Here is a 25,679-nt window from a genome sequence, read left to right as displayed (position 1 = left end):
GGCAGTATAAGCAGCCATCGGATGGATGTATGCGTTCCAGCAGGCGGCGATAGAAACATTCTGAATCGAGTCACCCTCATGAATGACGCCATTGTATGAAATAATTTTCAAAATACAGATCATAATGGAGAATAAAAATGATTTCTAGGAAGATAACATATCTTTAAAAAAATATTAGCAAACAAGACTATAGGGGTTGGAGAGAGGAAAATAAACTTCATGATAATAGAAATAGTTGTATTACTTATAAACTATAATATAATATTATATAATGTATATAAACAACATACACTTCATCTGAATCGTATACAATTCTATTATTTAAAAATTGAGTTGTTAAAATTGGTAGTAGGTGCTTTACTGTTCGGTATTACAAAGAGTTTCCCTCTATGATACCGCTAGTAACTGGTATTGTTTTGTAATACAGGACGAGTAAAGACCAGTCTTTGGTATAGTGATGGATTTCTTCATTTAACTTTTAAATACAAAAACTATTAAACGATTTACTCGATATAAAACATTCTATTACATTTCAATAATGTACATGAAGTAATAATTATAAAAATTAATATAAAATAAATTATATATTAATCTCCTTTCACGACCGTTGGTTTTAATCCACGCTTCTGTTAGGAGACACTTCCAACGAATCTGGCGCCATGCTTACGTAGTAGCTTGAATCAGATTGCTGGTCGTCCACTTCTGATATCACGCTGTGCCTCAGACTCAAGCTGAAAAAGAAAGAAAAGAAAATATTAAGTTTGCAACATGTTTATTGCTTCCAGAGCATTCTTATTATTAGTGATATAACTGTCTTCACTGAAGGTGAATGTTTGAGGCTGGTATTGAAAATTCAAGAGATGCCTACTGGAGTGACTCGTAATTGAATAGGGTATTTCAAGAAGGGTACAACTGACACTAGTGAAGTGCTTTGTGTGGTGTGTGGTATTGCATGGAGGCAGAAACATGGACATTACGATGAAATGAAGAGAAGCGAATAGTAGCAGTGGCGATTCCTCCATGAAGGATATGAGGATGATCCTACAGTTTAATTTCGTGACTCTGAGAATAGAAAACATTTTAATTACAGATTTTGATTTTCAATGAGTCCCGACGTAATAATTTCCTTTAAGCTTACACTTTCTGTCGTGAGTTGTCGCCACTGCACAGCGCAGAAATAATTTCCGAGATACCATCCAAATATCTTACAGCAAACGGTTTTTTCTAGCTGTGAAGTTAGTGGACAGGGGAGGGTGCGGTGGGAGGGGTAAGGCTTGAGTTTAACCGCGTTTGAGGATATGACCGTGTATCCTAATACTACGACCCTTCTTTCAGGGTGATGGAGACCCTGTCAGAGACTACAATAACAATTTTCAAGTACCCTTGTAGCCTTCTTAAATGCAGTTCATTGGTCATTTTAAAAGAATAGAATAAACGAAATAATAAATAATTTAAAATTATACAATATAAAAAATAAAATAAATAAAAAACAAAATTACACAAAGATAAATAAAATAAGCTATAATAAATACAAGAATTAACGTGACTTTCAGATGACAGGACAGCCGAAAGAATATCTGAAGTTGTATTTTATCATATAGAAGAATTTAACTGTAGCAAGAAATTAATTGCGCAAACGTACGACGGAACATCGGTAAATATCGGGCAGTACAAAGCTTAGGAGCCATCTTCGCAACTAAAAAGGGGAGGAGAATCGAACTTCACTACAAATAAATTACCAATTCCAGAATGGTGAGTAAAAGACTAACATAGGCCTAATTGTATTGATTTTGCATGCTCTATTATTATTATTATTATTATTGTTGCTAATATATTATTATTAATATTAGTTTCTGTCTTGATCATCAGTCGTCAATCTCATATCCAACATACAAAAAATATCACGAGTCGCCACTGAATAGAAGCACTTTAAATGTGGATATGGAGAAGAATGGAACTTGTGAAGTGGACAAACAAATAAGAATGAAGCTGTGTTGGAAAGAGTGGGTGAAGAAAGAATGACGCTCAAACTGATCAGGAAGAGAAAAAGGAATTGGCTGGGTCACTGGCTGAGAAGAAACAGCGTATTCCGAATCTCACCGGTCCGGTGGCATCACTGACGTCACGTTGCAGCGAAATAAGGAATAAAACTGCTGGAAGGATCGATGGCTGTCATGGCGGCTGTACAAGTTGTTGTCTGTGCTACGCTAGCACAATTTTGCGAAATTTTCGTACTCCCACCTCGTTCAAAGAAAAGATAGCATAAACAATTTATTTCTTGAACCGGTAGTAATAACTGGTCCGTTGACATGTTCGCTCATAAGCCATTACCATATTGTTTTTACGTTGTGCTCATTACAAATAATACAGCAGAACACACCGCCATGACACAACAGTGCACGATGTTATTCGTCTGCTAATTCCCGCCCTATACAAGAACCAATCAGATTCACTGATGGCGGCTGATGGAGACTGCCACCACCTCTGCAAGTTGATGGTACCGGTGCGACACCGGTGGAGCATCAATGACGTCATCGGTGGAATTCGGAACACCGTGATGCCATCGGATTGCTCACCGGTGAGATTCGGAATACGCTCAAACTGCCTACTGAAGGAATGCACTGGAAGGAATGGTGAACGGGAGAAGAGTTAGGGGCAGAAGTAGATATCAGATGATAGACAACATTAAGATATATGGATCGGAGACTAAGCGGAAGGCAGGAAATAGGAAAGATTGGAGAAAGCTGGGTTTGCAGTGAAAGACCTGCCCTTGGGCTGAATGAATGATACCTGGAACGGGCAGAATTGCTTGTGAGGTCTGCCTCGCCGAAGAAGCGGGTTGCTTCAATGACGTCACTCTCCTGACCCGACTGGCTGTTGCCGCTGCTGCGGGATGAAGTCCTGTTGGGTGCGAGCAGGTGCAGCAGGGACCCGTGGGGGCGCGGCACGTCGTAGTCAGGGTCGGAGTGACGCCTCCTCCTGATGGGGCCCAACACGAACTGGAGACAGAAGTGAACCAAGTCGCTTTGTACAAAAGTGTGTGCCAACATGAAAGTTTGTAATATCAGAGTTCTCGATTGCGTTTTGGTTTGGGGACTGCTTCATGCCAAGTGTAAGACAAAATCGATTTCGAGATTTTTACGGAAGTAGTTCGCGGAACTAGTTACTGTATTAGTAAACTGTCCTCGTAAATTTTATGTTATATTATTGGCTAAGATCACAGCGTACACGAGACTGGCTCTTACGGTAGTGGCTAGAGCCATTTTTGTTTTATAATTTTAATTTGCACTCACTAAATATATAAATAAATAAAATAAAAAATCAAATAAATAAATAAATAAGTAAATAATAAGTAAAATAAATAAATAAAATAAATAAATACATAAATAAATAAACCAAAAAATAAATTAAATAAATAAATTAAACAAATAAATAAACTAAATAAATAAATCAAATAAATAAGTAAATAAATAAATCAAATAAATAAAATAAATAAATAAATAAAATAATAAATAAAATAAATGAAATAAATAAATAAACAAATAAATCAAATAAATCAAATAAATAAATAAAATAAATAAACAACGAAAATAAATTAATAAATCAAATAAATGAATACATAAATAAATAAATAAATAAAGAAACCAAAAAATAAATAAAATAAATTAATAAATTAAATAAATAATAATAAATAAAAAATTAATAAATATAATAAATAAATAAATAAACCAAAAATAAATAAAATAAATTAATAAATTAAATAAATAAATAAAATAAATTAATAAATTAAATAAATGAATAAATCAAATAAATAAATAAATAAATAAAATAAATAAATGAAATAAATAAACAAATAAGTCAAATAAATAAATCAATCAAATAAATAAAATAAATAAACAAAGAAAATAAATTAATAAATCAAATAAATGAATACGTAAATAAATAAATAAATAATAAATAAACCAAAAAATAAATAAAATAAATTAATAAATTAAATAAATAATATATAAATAAAATAAATTAATAAATTAAGTGAATAAATAAAGGTATCCCCGTCACATGCCATGAAGGCACTTGGGGGGCATGGAGGTAGAACCCCATGCTTTCCATGACCTCGGTACTAGAATGAGGTGGTGTGGTCGGCACCACGCTCTGACCGCCTTTTACCCCCGGGAAAGACCCGGTACTCAATTTTATAGGAGGCTGAGTGAACCTCGGGACCATTCTGGAAGTTTGGCAACGAGAAAAAATCCTGTCACCACCTGGGATCGAACCCCGGACCTTCCAGTCCATAGCCAGCTGCTCTACCAACTGAGCTACCCGGCCGCCCTGAATAAATAAATTAAATAAATTAATTAAATAAATAAATAAATCAAATAAATACATAAAATAAATAAATCAAATAAATAAAATAAATAAATAGATAAATAAATAAATAAAAATAAATAAAATGAATAAATAAAATAGATAAATAAATAAATAAATAAAATAATTTAAATAAGTAAATAAATTAAATAAATAAATAAATTAAATAAATAAAATAATTTAAATGAGTAAATAAATCAAATAAACAAATTAATTAATTAATTAATAACATAAAATAAATAAATAAATAAATAAAATATTTTCAGTACAATTGGAAAAGTGTCTTAGTAGCTACGCTGTTTATCTTTCCTTTCTGTTGAACTACTTATTTGGACAGATCTTGGTCATACTCAATATCTAAAAGTCATTATCCTGAAGTATGATAATATAGCAGTCCATATAATTCTTAACTGAAATATTGGAATTTATTTGAATCGATAAGACAAAACGGCGATTTAATGGAAGTAATCTATCTAAGATTTTCCTAAAAGAAATGGCTTATTGTCCTTAACTCCGTCAAAGCAAACAAACAAACAAATGAATGAATGAATTTATTATGTAATTAATGAAGTATAATTTAGTTTTAACACTAAGAGATTTTTCAATTACTGCAATCGAAAAAAAAAAACATCTTATAAGAATCTAACTCTAATAAAAATCATGAAATTCACCCACTTGAATTATAGAGTTATACAGTTTTTGTATATTTTTTTTGTTTGTAAAATTAAAATTTAAGAAGTTATTAACAATATTCCATACTTATTGTTCACCCTGTATAACGACTTTATTGTTTTGAACAGAAGTAGGCCCCTACTGTTGAAGCTGGCGCCAGCGTTTTTGGCGTGTGTCGTAGAGTACAATGCCCAGTTTGTGAGCATGTTGCTAGTGCAGCTGAGAATGGTACCACTTCCTATACACGTCAGGTCAGCCATTTGCCAAACACAGTTGTCAGACTGACTGAGGCATAGGTAAAACACTTGTACTGTCTTCCTCCGACGAGTTTAGCGCTGAGACCTGAGGTATTCTTGCCATCGGTGCGGGGGGTTGCAGGTAGATTCTTTTGTTGCTACAGCCAAGCCGAGCCGAGCGGAGTGGGAAGTATTAATCGTCCAAAAATATGCAGTCTTCAGTTTGTAGTAGTGTGTGAATATTTCATATACATATTGTTTACCTAGGCCTATATGGTTTTGTTATTAATATATTAAATATATTGTTGCACTTTTTGCTGAAACATCTCCCTGATGTTAGCTATGTTAATATTATATGAAATACTCATATTAAATATTTCACTGTTACAAGTCATTTTTAAGGAAACATGCTGTGGAAAAGTTTTTGATTTATTCTATTGGAATTGTAGAATATGTGTGATTGGTATCGTGAAAAACAGATCCTATAATATCATGCGAAAATCATTTGTTGGTGATATCTTAAAATACGAATCAAGCAGTTTTACTTCTCAAATGTGTTCAGCAGTACAGTATATTTAAATTGATTACTTTACAAATTTAATTCAATTCTACTAATCACTAAATTTTATAGTATGATTCTTCTTTTCATTTATATTATTATAGTTGTATTATGATTTTTCTTTTTATTTATTGTATTGTATTTGTATGTCTGGTGGTGTGATGGCCTTAACTTCACCAGAATAAATAAATAAATGAATAAATAAATAAATAAATAAATAAATAAATAAATAAATAAATAAATAAATAAATAAATACAATTTTCTACAATACTTTCCTTCTCTGAACACGTAAGTACGAATGTTTGTAGCTCTATCTCGCCAAAAATACGTTAGAAAACTAATAGGCATATTGCTCTCGTAAATTGTGCGAATGTTTTCAGTATGATTGTACTTCCTTCCAGACTGCCGCTGTCACTGTTCCCTCCCGCTCCAGTACTGCGCTAGACTAGTCGGAACCGCATTCCTCTCAGCACTAAACTCCTCAGAGGATGACAGTACTTAACGTTCCCATTACTTATTTCACACGCCAAAAACGGTGACGCGGACTGTAAGCATACCGATTCAGGCTGGGCTGGGCTGAGTGACGATGACTGCTCGGCTTGCGTCTTTGGCTTTCTGCCGTCCGGAAGATCGACGAGGCTGGTGGCCGCGCCCTGGGGCAGCAAGGGTGCGGACGTGATCTCGGCCAGCTGAGCCAGAAGAAGGTTCAGCTCGTCGGAGTGGCGGTTGAGCCGCGGCATTAGATCTTCACACTCCTCGTAATCAGACGTGTCCACTGTCTTGTCCGCGAATTCTTTAGTTGCAGTTTTCTCAGGCACTGAAGGATAGCATCCACTTCCGTTGTTCATCTTATCTCCATATTCTTTACTGCATCTTCCCTCACAGCATATGTGACTGGAAGAACTTTCACTACGCGATTCATTGTTGATCGTTCCAAAGTGTTCAGTCTCGTTGGCCATCACTTGATGTTTACTAAACTGCGAAATATTTTGCGACTTCCTGAGTACTACAACTGTGTCATCCGATTGACCTCTGCCATGTATTGAATCCCTCCGATGAGATATGAGTATATCGCCATTTTCTGGTTTTGTACTTCCCTGTTGTGTTACGTCAGCATTATTCAATTTATTTGCCCAAACACTCTCTGTTCCTATTGTTTCTTCGTTTGATTCACTCTCCTTTCTTGAAATCCTCTCACTCTGTGCATTGAAACACTTTATAATTGTCTTTGCTGATGGATGGTCTTTGTTCACGTCGCTGTAGAGATCGTTCGCTCCAGTTTCTTGGCCCACAATATTACTTCCCCCGCTCTCACTGCTGGAACTTCTCGTATGTTTCAACTTGAACCCCTCTCTCATCCCACATGTTTCTGGGGACTGTGGGGACTTCTGAATTGGTGACTTCCCCTTCGATCCTCGCCTATGGCTACGACTCTGTTCGCAGGACTTTTCCGCAGCTTTCCATTTATTCTGAATGTACACGAAACCTCGCGGAGTACCCAGAAGTTCATCCTGGAGTTCCTGGTCCCATTCCCCGGCCTGCGGAGCAGACTGTTTTTCACAAGTTGGTTCAGTGGATTCTTTAATTGCTTCTTCTTCTTCCTCCTCCTCCTTCTCTGCAACTTTTATGCCAAGGTCTTGAAAATTTCCGTATATGGGAGAATTATTTTTCGGAACGTCGTGCCACGGAGAGCGAGGTCTTGCAACTTTACGTGGTGGTAAGCTTGGAGGTTTATTTGGCCGATTGATTGATTCATTATATCGAGGTTCTGATGTTTCAGCTAGGTCTGGAATGTAAATAAATACAAGACAAACAAAACACTATTAATAATAATAATAATAATAATAATAATAATAATAATAATAATAATAATAATAATAATAATAATAATCAAATAAAACATAAATCTAATCGACATGAATATCGTACTCGAAGACAAAAGTCTACTTTCCCATTAATTGAGCCTAAATGTCATACAAGTGCAGCTCTTAAACATGGTGCTAGTTTCGGCCCAAGACTTTATAATAAAATTACAAACCATTTTCCAAATTTGAAATATTTTAAAATTGAAGCTTTTAAAAAAGAAATTTATAAAATTATTCATAATATATAATATTAACAAATATATTTGTTTACCTTTTCTTTCTGTCGACTATATTCATGTTTTTTATTGAATATCACTGGCTTCTGTCTGATTGTCAATTTATATTAAATGTGTTTTTATCTCTCTTTTTCTCTTTCTTCTTTTTTTGCGCTTGTGTTGTATTTATTGGTTTGAATTAAGTTACTTACTGTATTTAGTAAACTGTCCTTGTAAATTTTATGTTATATTATTGACTAAGACCACACCGTACACGAGCCTGGCTCTTATGGTAGTGGCTAGAAACATTTTTGTTTAATAAATTTAATTTGTACTCACTAGCTAGCTAGCTAAATAAATAAATAAGTAAATAAATATGTAAGTAAATAAATAAATAAATAAATAAATAAATAAATAAATAATAAGTAAACAAACAAAACAAACAAACAAACAAATAAATAAATAAGCGAACGAACAAATAAATAAATAATTAGATAAATAAATAAAAATAAATAAATACGGTACATAACATATTCTAAAACATAAAAGTCATAAAGAAACTCTTTAAAAACAAAATCATAAAGAAAACATCGAAATATGCCTGCAAAACAAATGGTCTTGGAATTTCTTATAGAACACGTAGCATTCTACAATTATTTGATGTTTATATATTATAACAAGTCTAAAATTTAAAATTCCTTGACACAGAAGTATTATATTATAAAAAAACATGCGAATTAAATTGAACAAATGCTAGCATTTAAATAAAATTATAAATCAAAACGAGAAAAGAAACACGATTGAAATTCCATATTAAAATCAACAATTGATAGTTAATTTGAGGGGTCACTAAGTACTGCCAACTACAAGATCAAAAATAAAATAAAGATGTACGACAGAATAAGCAAGATTAGGCTACTAATTGTTATTAACCCAAACTACCTAAAATAAGTGGCAGAAAGAATATAGTAGGCCTACAGAGTAAAAAGTTACTCGATCCTGGAGCTCTGAAATTAACAATGCAGGCTCTCAAAATATTTCTTCAGCAATAGCTCCTTTAAAACATACATTAACAGCTGATCTCTCTATGAGTAAGTGCTGCAAACTTTAGGGAAACAAAAAGTGCCCATTACGTAGCCAAGGCCATTTAGATTCAATGCCCATGAAACTTGTAAAATATTTTCCTTTTGAAAATAAAACATAAGAATACTTAAATTTAGAGCCTTATCTATGTCTTACACGAATAATAAACAAATATTTCTGAAAAAGATTTTGTCATTGGAATTCTCAGGTATAATAGTAATAATAATAATAATAATAATAATAATAATAATAATAATAATAATAATAATAATAAAGTTCCAGATTTAAAGTCAATAATGCTCGTGTGGTATCGCGAAGTTCTTAACTGTTGGACCCAACTTTTTCCGATTTTTTTTTATTGTAGTATTAGCTTATATGTTACTTGTACCGTTTCCCATTTATTTACGTCCTATTGACATTCATTCACATGCTATGGACGAGACAACTATTTTAAGACATGTTAAAATGACTGAGTTATTTTCAGCGGAAACAAATGTTATTTTATGAAATCTAACCTCCGTCATCCTCAACAGATCTTTGTTTGCTTGGACGTGGCATAGGAACAGGTTTCTTCTCTGGAGCATCACTTGATGGAACTTGGGCATAGTCTTCAGACTCCTGCAATCAAATTCGCTGGAATGAAACATAAAGCTTCTGATCTCTGTTCAGTGAATCATCACAAACACATGTAGAATATCAAACGCATAATATTAACGGCAACATTAAATTTCCCGTTACTGGCTTTTCATATTATCAAGACAAGTGAGCAATTCTTAAACTAGAATCACAGTCTAGTATATACAGTCACGAAGCTTAAGTTTATGAGGGTACTAGGAACAATAGACTGTGCAGGTACTATTTCGCATGGTCTGTAATGAGGCGATATTAGCGATCCTAGTGGTTAGCAACTATCTATGGATGCATATTTACTACGTATTGAGCTTCGTGGCTGTATATACTAGACTGTGCTAGAATTATAAACAGACGAGTTTCCTTCACTAATGGCGGATTTCTTAACAGCCATGTCGGTTTGTGAGAGTCCTAAAGGTGTTTAGTTCATGTAAATAGAGGGAAAGTTCCCAATAAGATCGAAAGTAGTACTAAATAATGAAATAATAGAACAGATCAACAGATGTAGGCCTAAGTATTTAGGGTGCTGGATCTCTTATGAAAAGAGAAAGATGTAGATAAAAAAAATTGCATAAATTCCAACACTTGTGGAACTGTACAAAGGGCTCTAAGAAACGAAACAATCGTAGATACAATAATTAGGTTTTATAAGGTGCTAGCAGTCCTCTATCCTTATATGGTAGTAAAAATTGGGTCCTCAACACATCAGTTAAAAGAAGAATAGAAACATCTGAAATCCAATTTCTCAGACGTAAGCCTGTATCAGTATACACATTAAAAGACCACATTCCTAACGTTCAAATATGGGAGAAATCAGATATCTATAAATTAGAAGAAAAGAGTATCAACATGAAATGACAGTGGTTCCATCACATACAAAGAATGGATGAAAATAGAATAACAAAACAAGTACTTCAACACAAACCAGAAGGCGACGTTCAATAGGCAGATGGGAAGATGTCTTTGCATCAGAACACACTTTATAGCCTAGTCTTGCAGCGGAAGAAGAAGAAGAAGAAGAAGAAATTTTAAGTAGGCTATAGGATAAAGGTTGGTAATATTGTGATAGTTCTTTTTGAAAGTTTATTACATTTTTCTGAGGGAAAGGAAGATCGTTTTTTTTGCGTCAACGTATTAAGGGAATGTTCGTGGACAAGTTTCTGCACAAAACCGGTCCTTCTCTCGCTCAGTAAAATTGTAATAAATTTCCAAAAAGAACTATCACAATATTACCAACCTTTACCCTAATAAAGGATGAATCAATATATTTCATAACTGAATTTATATTTATTGTACCGTTAAACATACATGCGCGTGTCACTGAAGATCATTGCTTCCATGCCTGTTGAGTCAGTTTATCAAACAGTGTCAGATTGTCTTTAAGAATTGAGCTTCTACACGTGACTTTGTGCAAACTTTTCAAGGACCTATTGCGATTTTTCCTAGAATCTCTCTATATACGCCTTATTGTTAGTCTCCTTCTCTCCTTTTCAAATGATGCATTTAGTACAGATTTCAGACGTTTCCCTGGTTCTAGAAAAACTTCTCCACTTCCTGTGTGTTGCCTACATTCAGGGTAATCTGGAAACTTATTGATTGTCCTAATGTGCTTCAGTAGCAAACTTTGATCATCAGATCTAAGAGAGATAAATAAAAGTTTATTTGAACCATGAAACATCGTTGATATGTATAGGCCTAGACATGCTCTGAGTGACAAATCACTCAAAACAAGAAAGTGAGGGAAAGCTGGCAACGAACAAGGTCTCTAGATAAAGACTATGGTCTGTGATAAGTGACCTAACCCTCTGTTGTCGGGGTTGGCAGCACTGAAAGTTTAATGGATCCACGATCGGACGAAGCAAAATCTCTATCGAGCAAACATTCTCATGGGGGCAGACAAAAAAGTTAATTTTTTCTTGCACCATGTTAACAATGTCAAAACAAGTGATGATACAAATTTTGGCCACTCGAGTGCAATTACGAGGGCCGTACAGAAGACAAATTTCTTTCAGGCCGTTTACAGAAAGAAAACATTTTCATTGAAAGATTTATTGAAACAGATACAACAATTGGACGGAGTTATGCAATAAGAGACCAAGCGCCAAAAACCTGTTTCGAGATATTGGCCATTGAAATAAATCTGTCTTTTTTTAATACAACATTTTATGCAAGAAGTATTATAACATTCGTACTATTACAAAAAAAATAGCACAAATAATACCAAAAAAGGCTAACCGATTTTTAATAAGAGACCAGCAGTTGAATTAATATTTCAAAGTAATATAAATAAATTAATTTTATGCAATAAATTAATTTTTGCTTATAAATAGCAGCAAAATTCAGATATCGCATTATTGATTTTTTCCGAGTTAAATTAGCCTGCCATCAACAGATATGTGCAAATATCTCATTTTTTAAAATTGTCGGTTGGTTTATTATTGCGTAACTCCGTCCAATTGTTGAGCTATTTTTCAACACATTCCCCACAGGAATTGAAACATTTGCCATACCGTGGAATCAACAGAGAGGTGCAGACGGTTGTCACACACTGGTTCTGATCTCAGAATGCAGACTTCTACGAGACAAGGGTACAAACATTGATCCCATGATATGTCAAATATCTCAATTTTGGTGGAGAATATGTTGAAAAATAGCTCAACAATTGTTGTACCTGTTCCAACAAATCTTTCCATGAAATTGTGTTTTCTTTCTGTAAACGGCCCGAGGGAAACTTATTTAATAATTGCGTTCGAGTGACCAAAATTTGTATAAGCACTTGTTTTGACATTACTAACATGGTAGAAGACTAAAACAACTTTTTTATCTGACCCCATGGGAATGTTTTCTTGTAAATAAATGCATGAAGTTGACGTAACTAGATGGAGTTACAATACACAGACCACAGGACATCGAATCACCTCTGCGACGCTAATCATTTGTTTTTTAGTTGGTTATCTACTACTAGATTATTTAGCATCGCGTCGTGATAGTGAGGCCATGTCTCATACCTCAAGTCTACATGCTAATAACTAGCAACTAGTTGACTTGTAAACTACACACTAGAGAGCTTTGAACATGTATGCTGGAATCATGGCCTTCTTCACAGACTATTTTTCTCAAAGCCATGAAATACGTTATATCACTGAATTAAGAAGGCTGTGTGCTAATACAGTTTAATTACGAGTTATCAGCTGTTATTTTTAGGAAATTAGAATTCTTTGTTTATAAACAGTTTTCCAGTAAACAGTTCAAGAAACTTAATTCTCAGGTTTATGAACTGAATGGTAATTTCCTGAGACACTAGAAAAGAAACGTAGAAGGATGTAGAATTGTAAAAGATGTTCAAAAGATATCTCTGAAAATTACGTACTTTGGCTATCAACAATCGAAATAAATGTGGAAAAGGTAAGGGCCTGAAATATTACAATATTAAAAAATGTAACGCAGATACCAACAATGTCAATGTTCCAAGTTAACGTGTTATTCTACATTGGACTCACATTTTATTTCCAAAGCATCGTCAGATTTCATAACCCCAATTGTCAATTAGGTATTTATGTTTGTTTAGGCCGTGTCTCAAAGCTACATTTTCAGCTGAAGTGAACTAGATTGTTGACTAAATAGCCGGATGTGACGTCAGAAGTCATGATCCAAAGCTACATAGTGCATAGTAATCAAGTCCGCAGTAGCTAGTAAACGAAAATGCTTGCTTGATTGTTGACTTTTTCACTAAACAAACATAGATACCTCATCAGCAATTGGGGTTATGAAATCTGAAGATGCTTTGGAAGTGAAATAATGTAAATAAAATGTAGAATAACACGTTAACTATGAACACTGATATTGTTAGTACCTTCTGTACAATGTTTTAAACATTACTGTAATATATTAAGCCCTTATCTTTCCCATATAACTCGTAATGAAACTGCATTAGGACACTGCCTTCTTAATTCAGTGCTGCACCGTGATGTCATGGTTTTTAGAAAAATAGTCTATGAAGAAGGCCATGTTTCAAGCATACATTTCCAAAGCCCCCTAGTGTGTAGTTTACAAGTCACCTAGTTGCTAGTCACTAGTGTGTAGTATGGACTTGAGCTTTGAGACACAGCCTTAGTATACAAGTCAACAATCAAGCAAGCATTTTCGTTTACTATCTACTACGGATTTGATTGCTATTCACTACGTAGCTTTGGATCGTAACTTCTGACGTCACATCTGGCTATTTAGTCAACAATCTAGTTCACTTCAGCTGAAAATGTAGCTTTGAGACACGGCCCTAGATGGTATTTGGCGAGATGAGACTCAGGTTTCGCTATAAGTTATCTGAAATTCGCCTTACGGGTCGGGGAATACCTCGAGAAAACCCAACCAGGTAATCATCCCAAGCGAGAATCGAACCCATGCCCGATCACAACTCCAGGTTAACCCTCTGTTAGTATACTGTATTTAAACACTAAGAACGTTTGTATGATTCTTTAAATTTGTAACAATTAAGTGGATATTGCGACATGTTTACGTACTGCACCTACTAGGACGTATTAGCTCACCTGAATAACAGATAAGATACTCTGAATGCTTTGTGTGTCAATAAATAGGCCTATACAGGACTTGCTCACATTTTTCATATTAAAACGTATGAACTGAAGTCTGTTTTATGGTGGAGATAGACAACATGAACTTTAAATTGAATATGGTCCATTAAATGTAGCAAAGAAACATCAGTTATAATTCAAGCTAGGTCATACTATAATGATAGAGATTATCAAAATCCTCAGTTTGACATAGGATTCTCCTCATCGGAGTAGTGTGGTTTTCCTCAACTTTATCTGGCTAAATAATATCGTGAAACATTATCAGATATTAATACCACTTCCTCTTATATGTTCTTATCCCTCCATTTGCAGAAGTTGAGAAGAAATTGTATAGCCAGAGATGTCTGTTTAGACCTCATGAAGGCAAGGAGGTAAAACTCCATACTTCTTTGATCTCCAGGGTGGAATTGAAATAACCCAGCAGATTTGCAGGGCGAATTGATCATATTGACTAAAAATTCTAATACCATATCGATGGGAAGTTTACAGTTTTCTAAAAAAAAAAAAAAAAAATGCTTTTCCCGAAAAATTTAACGTCGTCGTTGTGGATAATTACTATGCACATGATCTTGATTTATGTCAATATTAGTAGAGAATGTGGTAAAGGGTATTTTTCCTGTGTCATATTTTGATAAAATGGACGGTTTTCGTGTAAATTAAATATTAAATATTGCAAATTTGTTGCCTGTAATTCCAACATTTCACAATCGAGGTGGTCAACGACCTGAAGAAACTGTGGATAGCGAAGAGGAGATTTTAAATTTGGACGAGAAAAACCCGGGCTGAAGCAATCGCTTGATTGTGCAGTACATCCTTTTGCTTACATCTGACGTCGGCAGATTCCAATCTTGTTGGGCATTGCGACGTTACCAGCGTTAAAATGTTCGATATAATTATTTAATTAACCATGCACTTAATCGCAAAACGTATAACAGATATTTCAATTTTTCATGTAATCTACCCCTTCCTTCAATGCACAGGGTTATATCACTTCCACCCTGTATTTTTAAAGTAGAGGTTTGAAGTGGGCACCTATTCGGATAAAATGTCCATTACCATTTCTGTAATAGTCTACGCGCATTTTGCTGCTTACTGGGAAAGCACCACTGCAACCCGCAACACATCATTATTGGAGAAATAGGCCTAAATAAAGTTTGAATATAATCGTATATGTATTACATTGGATATAACTATTACTAGTAGCTTGAGCAGCTTATTTTTCTTGCAGCGGCTACGATGTGCATTAAAGTTCAAATTATTTGTTTTGTGATTATGCTAAGATGATTCTCATTATATGGTGACCTACTTTAATTTGAAATCACAATCACTCTAACATTGTATGCAATTACAGGTAGAGTCTATTCTACGAATTCGCTGCCATCTTTTTACAAGTGATAATCAATAAGTTTCCGGACTGCCTTAAATGTAGGCAATACACAGGTCATAGGAAGCGCAGAAACTACCTAGAACCAATGAAACGCCTGGAATCTATACTAAATGTATCACTTCAAAGGCAGAGAAGTAGACTAGCCATAAGGCGTATATGGAGAGATTCTAGGAAAAAACATGTAGTAGCTCAGTTCTTAAAGACAATCTGACGCTGTTTGATAAATTGACCTAACAGGCATGGAAGCAATGATCTTCTATGACGCGTGCATGTAGATCTATGTTTAACGGTACAATAAATACAAATGCAATTCGAAAATACAGAGTGAATCAAAAGGTCAGGTCAATCATTAAGGACGTGATTCAGGATCTTACTTGCAACAAAAAGTCCTAATACACTTTTTCAATATTCATCCCCGTTTCCGAATTACACGAATATCACGTACCGTATCTATCCCCATTTGATTCCACACCTAATGAACCTGTCTGCTTGAGAGAAGGTAGGCTAATTGTCAGTTGTCTACAGCAGATACTCAAAATGTCCCTCTCTCGCACGAACACACGCTTCAGCACGTCGTCGTTTGATCTCTCACTGTACATTACCCAATCCGTGCTGGTGTATCTCCATTGCAGCAGTGTTAATCTTTGCAACGAGCTCTTCCCTGCTTGCTATCTCCGTTTGGTACACTTTCTCCTTCATGCAGCCCCAGAGAAAGAAGTCCGTTGGTTTTAGGTCTGGGGACCGGGCTGGCCAGGCAACTATGGTACCAACTAGACGGTGCTCCAGCACTTTTCAGACTTCCAGTACACCAATGATTAAATCATCATTTTACAGGTAGATGGTTTGGAAGGATTATATCACAATTTTCCAGGTAAATGGATTGGAAGGGGGTGGTCCCGTTGCCTGTCCATATGGTGCACAATTTAGTGATTAGAAGTTGTGCACCGCCATCTCTCCTCCTAGTGTCGAGGTACCGAAAATCTCTGACCCCACCGGGAATCGAAACCGGGTCGGCTAGTCTGAAGGAGACCCGCTACCACAAATGTATCACTGCGCATTATTATGAACTGCCCAGGACATAATGAAATCGAAGCAGCAAATTATGTTTCTTTTGTATTAAACAGAATCAAATATTTCATAATTCTTTCAAAATTAATATTTCCGTTTCACGAAGGATAGGTTACATTCGTACATTTCATTTTTTTTACAATCTATGCCACATTAAAGTGTTTGTGTCTGTGCTTTTGAGCTGATAGTTCGAGGAGAATCATATTTGCATAAGGTTGTTAGAAGAACTTCTATTGCGAAGGGGAGGGGGTTCATTCATTCGCCTTTTTAGATGGCACCTGATGTAGCTAATTTTTTTAATGGAAAAAAAAAAAAATGTTATGTTTTATTTAACGACGCTCGCAACTGCAGACGTATATTAGCGTCGCCGGATGTGCCGGAATTTTGTCTTTTACATGCCAGTAAATCTACTGACATGAGCCTATAGCATTTAAGCACACTTAAATGCCATCGACCTGGCCCGGGTTCGAACTCGCAACCTTCGGCATAGAAGGTCAGCACTATACCAACTCGCCAACCAGGTCGACTTTTAAATGGAACATAACCTTTTCTGTTTTCGTTAAAAATATGTTTTTCCACGAAGCTAACCACAGTTTAACTCATGTTTCTACCTTTATAAGTTTCAAAGTTACAAATGTGTGAAATTCCACAACTGCTACTAATGTAGGCCTAGTAGTTATGGAGGATGAGGTTATTTCCGAGATTTTCAAGTTTCCACCAACATTACCAATTTTCACTTCAGCAAAACTTTCCATTTAACTTCTACTTCTCCTAAATTTAATATAATCGTAATTCCAGATGGTAGAAAATATGATTACGAGCTTCAGTGATGGCAGGTGTAGATGGTCATACAAAATACTGCTTTACTTTGTAAAATGTAACCGTGTACCGCCGCCAATCAGGAATGTCCAGTAGGAGAAATCTGTTGACATACCGGTACAGGAGTGTTACAGGTGCAAGTCAATGGATTCTCTGTTGGCGAGACCCAATTGAATACGAAGATTGCCAACGCTTCTGATGACCATTACGAACTGTCTGATTGTGAGAAGTCTCTTTGGTATTTCCGGGACTGAAAATCTACCCGTTTGGACTATGCTTACCTCACCATCTCTTGAGAGTTATATGCAAAATGGAACAACTATGGTCTTAATCCAGGACTTATGCCCACCTACCTCGTACACACAAACACTTGAGACACAACACATTATAATGTTACCACGCTTACCTTCATTTTATAAAATTAATAAACAAAAGAGAGTTTATTTTTTATTGGGTTATTTTACGACGCTGTATCAACATCTAGGTCATTTAGCGTCTGAATGAAATGAAGGTGATAATGCCGGTGAAATGAGTCCGGGGTCCAGCACCGAAAGTTACCCAACATTTGCTCGTATTGGGTTGAGGGAAAACCCCGGAAAAAACCTCAACCAGGTAACTTGCCCCGACCGGGATTCGAACCCGGGCCACCTGGTTTCGCGGCCAGACGCGCTGACCGTTACTCCACAGGTGTGGACCAAAAGAGAGTTCATACTATAATTGAAACAAATATTTAAGATACAAAAACATGATAAATTATGTAATTTATTGATAAATAAAATCTTAAAATTGTGATTTTTCGAAGGAGTTTAAAAACTGTGATAAGAAATCAAACTAGAACGCAATAATATAATATTGTAAGCCACCATTCAACTACCAAGTTAAAACCGCAGTTGATCTCGAAAGTCTAAAAGAGGAATTAACAATAATTTTTATAGGTACAGTAAGTCAGCACATGAACGCCAAAAGAAGAAAAATGGGTATGCGAAAATGCAACCAAAAAACCGCATTTCAACAATCCAACAAAATTCTCATAAAAACTTTGACAGCTTCTGTTTAACATGCAGATATCGTGTCTCAATAATTTGTTATTTACATCTGAAGTTGTAAAGGTTTCATGTGGACACCCTGTATTATTGTTACTTCACAACCTACCGTAAAACGAAACAAATTTGAGTGATTTTATGTTCCATTTGACACGACGCATATCGCCAATTGAAAATTGGACTGTGGAGAAGACAAGCACAGGATTTATAAAACAATGGAAGAAATAATAAAACAGTATTGAAACAATATAATGCAGCGAGGCGATCTGGTTCAAAAGCGTAGGCAGTAACTGTGGTAAAAAATTACAGCAATGCATCTCATCTATTATTACCGCAAATTAAGCTGGAGACTGGCATGCAGAGAAACAAACTAATATTATCTAATTAGAAAAATAATCTTACTTCTGAACTAAAGGATATATTAAAGCAAAGAGATAGGTCACAAAAGATAACAGAATCGAAAGACATCAGAGAAAAGAGGTGAAAATCGCTTAAAAAAATAGTTTTCGTTACTTCCAGAAAATCAGCGGTTACTTCATTTAACCTGACTATTGGACAAGATTGCCTTCTCCGATATCTTTGTACATTGAAAACTTTTCTTCTTCCAATTGAATTCTGTGTTGGACAGACAGAAAACATTTACTAACATGTAGGCCTACATTTGTGAAAGGCACGTGTGTTTATAATTCCATCGTTAAATGTAGTGCACTAGGTACAAACCAACCACAATAAAAAAGAGATAGGCCTATATTTAATAAATAAAAGTACAAGGAATGTTACAGAAAAGAATGAAAACTTTATTACGCTTATCTCTGTAACGTACAAAATATCAAACACCCTATGCCAAATAAATCCTCAGCAATCGAAGAGAACATAGAAATATTTTAATTTAATATCAATATATTTAACTACATTCTGGGATATATGCGGATGGCTGAATAGATAGACAGGGGCTTTATTTGACATCAAATAGCCTACATATTAACAAAAACTCACCTGATAACGAAGTTACACTCTTATCGACTAGTCGAAGAATTGCTCATTGTTGTAAATTCTCTCGAATGTATATATTGCATACGTACTTAACGTTTTTATCTCTGTTCATGTCAATATTTGAAGAATTGTACATAAAAGGCTGGATTAATACGTAATAGTGGAATAAGGGCTCAAATTAATATTGCTTTGTACAGATTCAGCCATTTTTTAATTATATTTCTTCATATTTTCCTTTCGACTTTCCCATAACCCTTAAATTGACAAAGTATCCTATAGGATACAACAGGTTAATAGGCTATATGCTATAATTTTAATAGAATAGAAAAAAAAATTGGTAAAGAAATTAAAATTTCACATTACTATAATATTGTACAACATATAAAATATGGACATTGCGATACTTGTTTTCTTTACGGTCCGACAAGGTTTAATAAACTAGTGTGAGAAATGAAGCTTTGCCAAGTTAAGGGATAACTACATTTTCTTTTAGGTTATAATGCAATTATTGTATTCTAATGTTGAACAAATATTATTTGAACTAATAAAATTAAGATAAACACACAATCTGTTGTAATAATAAATCGAAATAAGCATTTAAAGAATTGAAAGATTTAAAATTATATTGCTGTTCTTTGAAGATTTGGCAATGTTCGGGAATGTTGTCAAACGTCGAGTTGTAACATTCGCCGACATTGTAGAGTACAGATCATTCGGAATAACTTGATGCCTCATAGTTGGATGCGCAATAGCAGAACAGTCTGGGAATAAAAATTTGTCAGTTTTTCTACAGCTAATGAAGAAAGGAAGTCAGAGCGAGTGTGCGCGAAAAGAAAATTATGTTGAAGAAGAAAAATGAAGAAAGCAAGCACACATACACAATAACGCTTTCATATTTTCGTCAAATTCCATTCCCTTGGAGGCCAGACAATTCTCAGGGCATCTGTAACCAACTAACTCAATGTTTTCCGACCCTATCAAAATTCTTGACAGAACTATTGACGACAAAGGAATTCAAAGCATTTTGAAGAAATGGCTTACAGTTCAGTACTGAAAAACTTTAGGCGATGCGCTACTGAAAATAGTCGAATTTTTACAAATTTTATATATTTTTTTATTTTCGCGTTAAAAAATATAGGGTTTCATGAAAATTTTATCTCAATATCTCAATTAATGGTCTTACTAATAAATCGTGTATAATTTTTATACCAGACTTATACAGAGTTGGGTCAGAAAACGTTACTAGTAAACCATGTATAAGCAGCGTGCAACTATATATGGGAATTGCTTCGTAGTTTATACACACGAAATCTCCTGTTGTACATAGAGAAAAAAATTGCCGCCTTCCAACAGCTGTTCGTATAGATTGTCATTTTATAACGATGGTTGCCTTGTAACCACAGAAGAACAAAACAAAGAGCACAGAATAATTACAATAATATTGCTATAGCTATACTCTGATCATAATATAGTGTGGTAATCGATCAGGCTCAGCTGTACTATCGATACTTAGCGCGGAACACTAGCGCACACTATCGGAATTTATAGAGAATTTCAGTTATTCTGTTACCTTTAGTAATAAAATAATGACGAAACTATGACGTAGCTGTGTAACAGTTGTTTTGTTATAGACGTCGTATGTAGTGATTATATTAGTCAGAAATTTACATATGACCTATAAAGGAGCTATTCGTTCTGTAACTTTTCCATTACATTTGTTTTTTGACTATATCATGCAGGCTTTGCTTAATCGTAAGTTTTAGTTGCCATGGTAATATTTTACACTGCATAGGTACAATCAGGGCATAGTTAAAATGCAAGGAAATAGTACATTATGCAACGAGCCTATAATGGTAGTAATTAAGACGCGAGTATGTTTATGAAACGAGTGCAAGCGAGTTTCATAATTTCCATACGAGCGTCTTAATTACCATTATTATAGGCAAGTTTCATACGACTTTTTATGCTCGATCATATTTCTAACTTGAAATTATTCATAAGTATTCATGTTATGGTTATCTAAGTGAAGAGCGGAACTGACCTTCTAAATTGTGAGATGTGCGGAGACGCGAAAGTATTGATTTTTTCCGAGGGACGAATGTCATTGACCTTGATATAATCTAGAGAATAACATGAACATTAATATTGATATAACCTGGAAATTGATTTAGAATTGAAAAACGAGATGACAAATTGAATTTATTTGAATATTATTTACATTTAACGCTAATTATTATAGTAACAGAACATAACCTTCTGCGACAGTATTGGATTTCCAGCCTCCGTGACGTTTCGCTAATTATTGTCTTTCGATTGCATATCCGAGAATAATCGATACTTGCTGTTTTATAATGGTACAATGGTGATTTCTCATTGGCTGAACAACTGAGCTATAATGAATAGGTGTATTTTAATGAGGTGCATTAAAGGGCTACTTCCAGGTGTATAATTACTACATTTCGGCATAGTCGAGCATAAAAGTTTTTTTATGTCATTTTACAAGGGATAAGTGATTTTATTAGCAAGACTGTAAACGCTTACTTTTATATAATTGGTACAAGTTGAGTTAATGTATGAGTTATGTAGAACCAAAACTTTAAATTTAATTATTTAAAAAAATACATTTTCTATGTTTTAAACGACAAGTATTCATTTTATTTATCAGTGGTTAAAGCTAGAGTAAAAAAACTTTGCAGGCTTATTCATTAATATCTCTGTTGTGAAATGGAGCATTTGATTGGTTGTATTAAACATATTTTTTTGCTAGAGAATTAAACGTCAAGCAGTATTATTTTTATTAATGTTTGAAAATTGAAGAAATTATATTTTTTTCACAAATTAGAATAGGGCATTGGTAATGCTCCATTGCACAACATGCAGTGTTACCTTAAAAAATAGATTAAATGAATAGTTTTTTTTCGAAATAGGATTTTCACTTAGAAAATAAAAAAATCAACAAAATAAGTTTAATTTTTTTAGTGTTTATGAGAAAATATTGAAATTTACAACGTGTAATCATGATATTGATATGCATATTCAGTAAAAATTTCAACTCTCGAGCTAAAAATGTTTGGATTTTAAAAATTTTAGTAGCACATCTGTTTAAGAAACATATTAAAAGCAACATTATTACAATATAATTATTACTGAAGACCGTTTACGCCCGGGCAATCTCACTCTTTCTGTTTCAGCCTGAGAAGCAAGATTCCTTTCCGCTCGCTCTGATAATTCCAACTTTCTGTCTGATCTTCCCTCTCAAGCAAGTCAACCATCTTGTCATTCCGAACAAACTTATAATCAGTCACATTTATTCTACATTTTTTACATTACTCACCTCGAGTTTATACTTACTTTTAATATTTTGTACTAATTTTTATAACCATACATTACCTTAAATTTACCCTTTCGTATAAGATACGGAGGAATACTTATATTTTCCCATACACAACAGTATTCTTTATGACACACTGTTTCGTAGCACAACCTACAGACTGCGCAGTGTTACTCGAGTTTACCTCTTTGACAGCAGAAGCAGAACTGGCTTCCGTGGCATCGTCTCGACCCTTGAGTTTCATCCTCAGCTCCAGCATGGCCTGCTCAGACAGAAGACATTTCGAACCGATCAACCTTTCCTTCGGAATCTCTTTTTCAGGGCTACTCAAACGGTCATCCTCAGCTATGGGCGGCGATTTATCCTCCATATCTATCTGTTTCAACAAAGCGACGGAGTAGTCAACTGTTTCGTATTCTGGCTCGTCAAAGCCTGCTGGATTGTCCGCCATAGTCATGGCCTCCGGATCACATTCAGATTTCTTGCGGTACTGTTTCAGCACACGGCGAAGAAAACTCATCTTGCGCTTCTTCTTATTATTACTCGAGTCTTCTGAACTAACAGATTCCACACTACAAGATTTCTTCTTCTTTGATTTCTTCTTATCACGAAGTTTTAAGCTTTTCTTTTCAGACGATTGGACTTCCACACTTGATTTTGAATCTGACTGGAGATTAGGAGTTGTTTCGTAGTAGACGCTGTATTCGGGGTCCTCGCCCTCGGTCTTGGCGATTGGTCTAGGGGGAAGAGCGGGTTCAGGAGTCGAACTGCGTTGATTGTTGAGAGAGCGCATTAGCGACACCTGATCATAATCACAGTAATATTCCTCTTCTTCTACGTTCTCTGCACTTTGGGAATCTTTTTTAGCTTCTTCCACTCCGCCTGCCGGCATAACTTCATAGAGTTTTTCTTCTTCAGAAGTTGGCAGAGCCTTTTGCAAGCTACTCAACTCTTCTTCAGAGCCACCCTCCTTGTTTTCTTCAACTTCTTTCTTAGTTTTTTCGTAGATATTGCTATCAACTATCACCTTCCCGTCTTCTCCATTTATTTCAGTCTTTTCATAAAGTTTATTTACAACTTCAACGTGGTCACTTTGAGTCCCATTCACAGATTCACTGTCCCTCACTTTTCTCGTCTTTTCGTACAATTTATTCTCAACGAGAACGCCTTCAACTTCTATAAAACTCACATGCTTATCGTTTTCCAGAATCTCTGCAGCACTAGTACAGTTTATAGTGTCCTCTAATCTTGTGCACTTGACAGCTTCATGATTTTGATTTTCATCTCTTGTGACAACTGTTTCATCCTTTTTATCACTTCGAGCTTTCCCCACCACTTTATCAGACTTTATTTTAGTAACTTCTTGAGGCTCCTCCACATTGTTTGCTGAATCACTCTCACAAATCTTCTTAGCCTCTTTCTCAGTCGTACAAACATCTTCATCTACATCTGCTGAACCATTGAGGACTTCTTCGACGTCGTCTTCATCATGGGAATGCTGTTCTTCTAGCCTGCTCTCTCCGTTATAATGCAATCCAAGCATCCTGTCGACGGCTTTGATCCGTGGGATCTTAGGTTGCTGAGGGGATCTCTGCGGTGGAGTAGAGGTATTCGGCCGACGCTTCAGGATCGTGTCCAGGCTCCCTCCGTACGACTGGCCTCCCATTCGCTTGATCCTCCCTAGTACGCTGTCGTGCCTGTTTACTCCTGTTCGGTTCGGCAGCGTTTTCTGCTTCTCCTTCGCTTTATCTTCCTTCTCCAACTGTAACATGAAGATGATATTTGGCAGGACAAATTGTAATTTATAATATATGCCCCTATATAAATTATAAAGGAACCATAAAAATTGGAGATTTATCCTTCGAAGAGGTGGACAAGTTCAAATATCTTGGAGCAACAGTAACAAATATAAATGACACTCGGGAGGAAATTAAACACAGAATAAATATGGGAAATGCCTGCTATTATTCGGTTGGGAAGCTTTTGTCATCCAGTCTGCTGTCAAAAAATCTGAAAGTTAGAATTTATAAAACAGTTATATTACCGGTTGTTCTTTATGGTTGTGAAACTTGGACTCTCACTTTGAGAGAGGAACAGACATTAAGGGTGTTTGAGAATAAGGTTATTAGGAAACTATTTGGGGCTAAGAGGGATGAAGTTACAGGAGAATGGAGAAAGTTACACAACGCAGAGCTGCACGCATTGTATACTTCACCTGACATAATTAGGAACAGGCTGCAAAAGGACATCTGTCGGATACAGAGGGGAGAGCCATTAATCCTTCCCATTGAAGGCCTTAAAGGAACCAACCTGGACAAATACCCAATGTCCCATCCCTACTTTCCCGTGGTGCAGCTGTTAGTAAGCATAATTTTACAAGCTGACCTAAAGGGAGGGGCTACTCATCAATTAGCACTGGTCAGCTTGATGAGTTAATGACTGAATTTGGTATAATTTTCCTCTATTCAATACCTAATTTCCTCTTTACCCTTTCCTATCCAGTCCTCTGGCCGAACTCTTACTTTCTTCGACCCCGACGGCATTAGAGCATTCGAGGCCTAGGGGTTCATTTCCCTTTCCTTCCTCCTCTTTCTACTTTTCTGTTCCTAGTGCTGACCTGCTGTGGCACTAAAATCGTCCTCCAGTGGCTTAAGGAGGGAAAGCTGGTGATCAACAAGATCTCCCAGCTAGGTCCAATGGACCCGTCGACCAACAGCAGGTGTGGTCCTCCAGACATTCTGGGGGTTGTGTGTGAATGAAGTAGCCACCAAAACGTTAAAATATCGTGTTCACTTAAATCGGCTACAACTTGCCATTTTC

General features: G+C 35.3%; 1 protein-coding gene across 5 annotated transcripts in view; it reads right to left on the bottom strand.

Moving 5' to 3' along the window:
* Positions 1 to 216: 216 nt before the first annotated feature.
* Positions 217 to 25,679, bottom strand: part of LOC138708788 (transcriptional regulator ATRX-like) — a 138,979-nt gene continuing 113,516 nt past the window's right edge. For all 5 annotated transcript variants that reach the window (XM_069838968.1, XM_069838966.1, XM_069838970.1 and 2 more), the window contains 5 exons: positions 23,044 to 24,621; positions 9,512 to 9,614; positions 6,391 to 7,619; positions 2,791 to 2,999; positions 217 to 731 (listed from right to left, as the gene is read on the bottom strand). In XM_069838968.1, the coding sequence (XP_069695069.1) occupies positions 614 to 731; positions 2,791 to 2,999; positions 6,391 to 7,619; positions 9,512 to 9,614; positions 23,044 to 24,621 (3,237 nt within the window). In that variant the 3' untranslated portion in view covers positions 217 to 613. The remainder of the gene's footprint in view (positions 732 to 2,790; positions 3,000 to 6,390; positions 7,620 to 9,511; positions 9,615 to 23,043; positions 24,622 to 25,679) is intronic.

Source organism: Periplaneta americana, chromosome 11, assembly GCF_040183065.1.
Source record: "Periplaneta americana isolate PAMFEO1 chromosome 11, P.americana_PAMFEO1_priV1, whole genome shotgun sequence".
NCBI classification, from domain to species: Eukaryota; Metazoa; Arthropoda; class Insecta; order Blattodea; family Blattidae; genus Periplaneta; species Periplaneta americana.
This window is presented reverse-complemented; position numbering and strand designations above follow the sequence as displayed.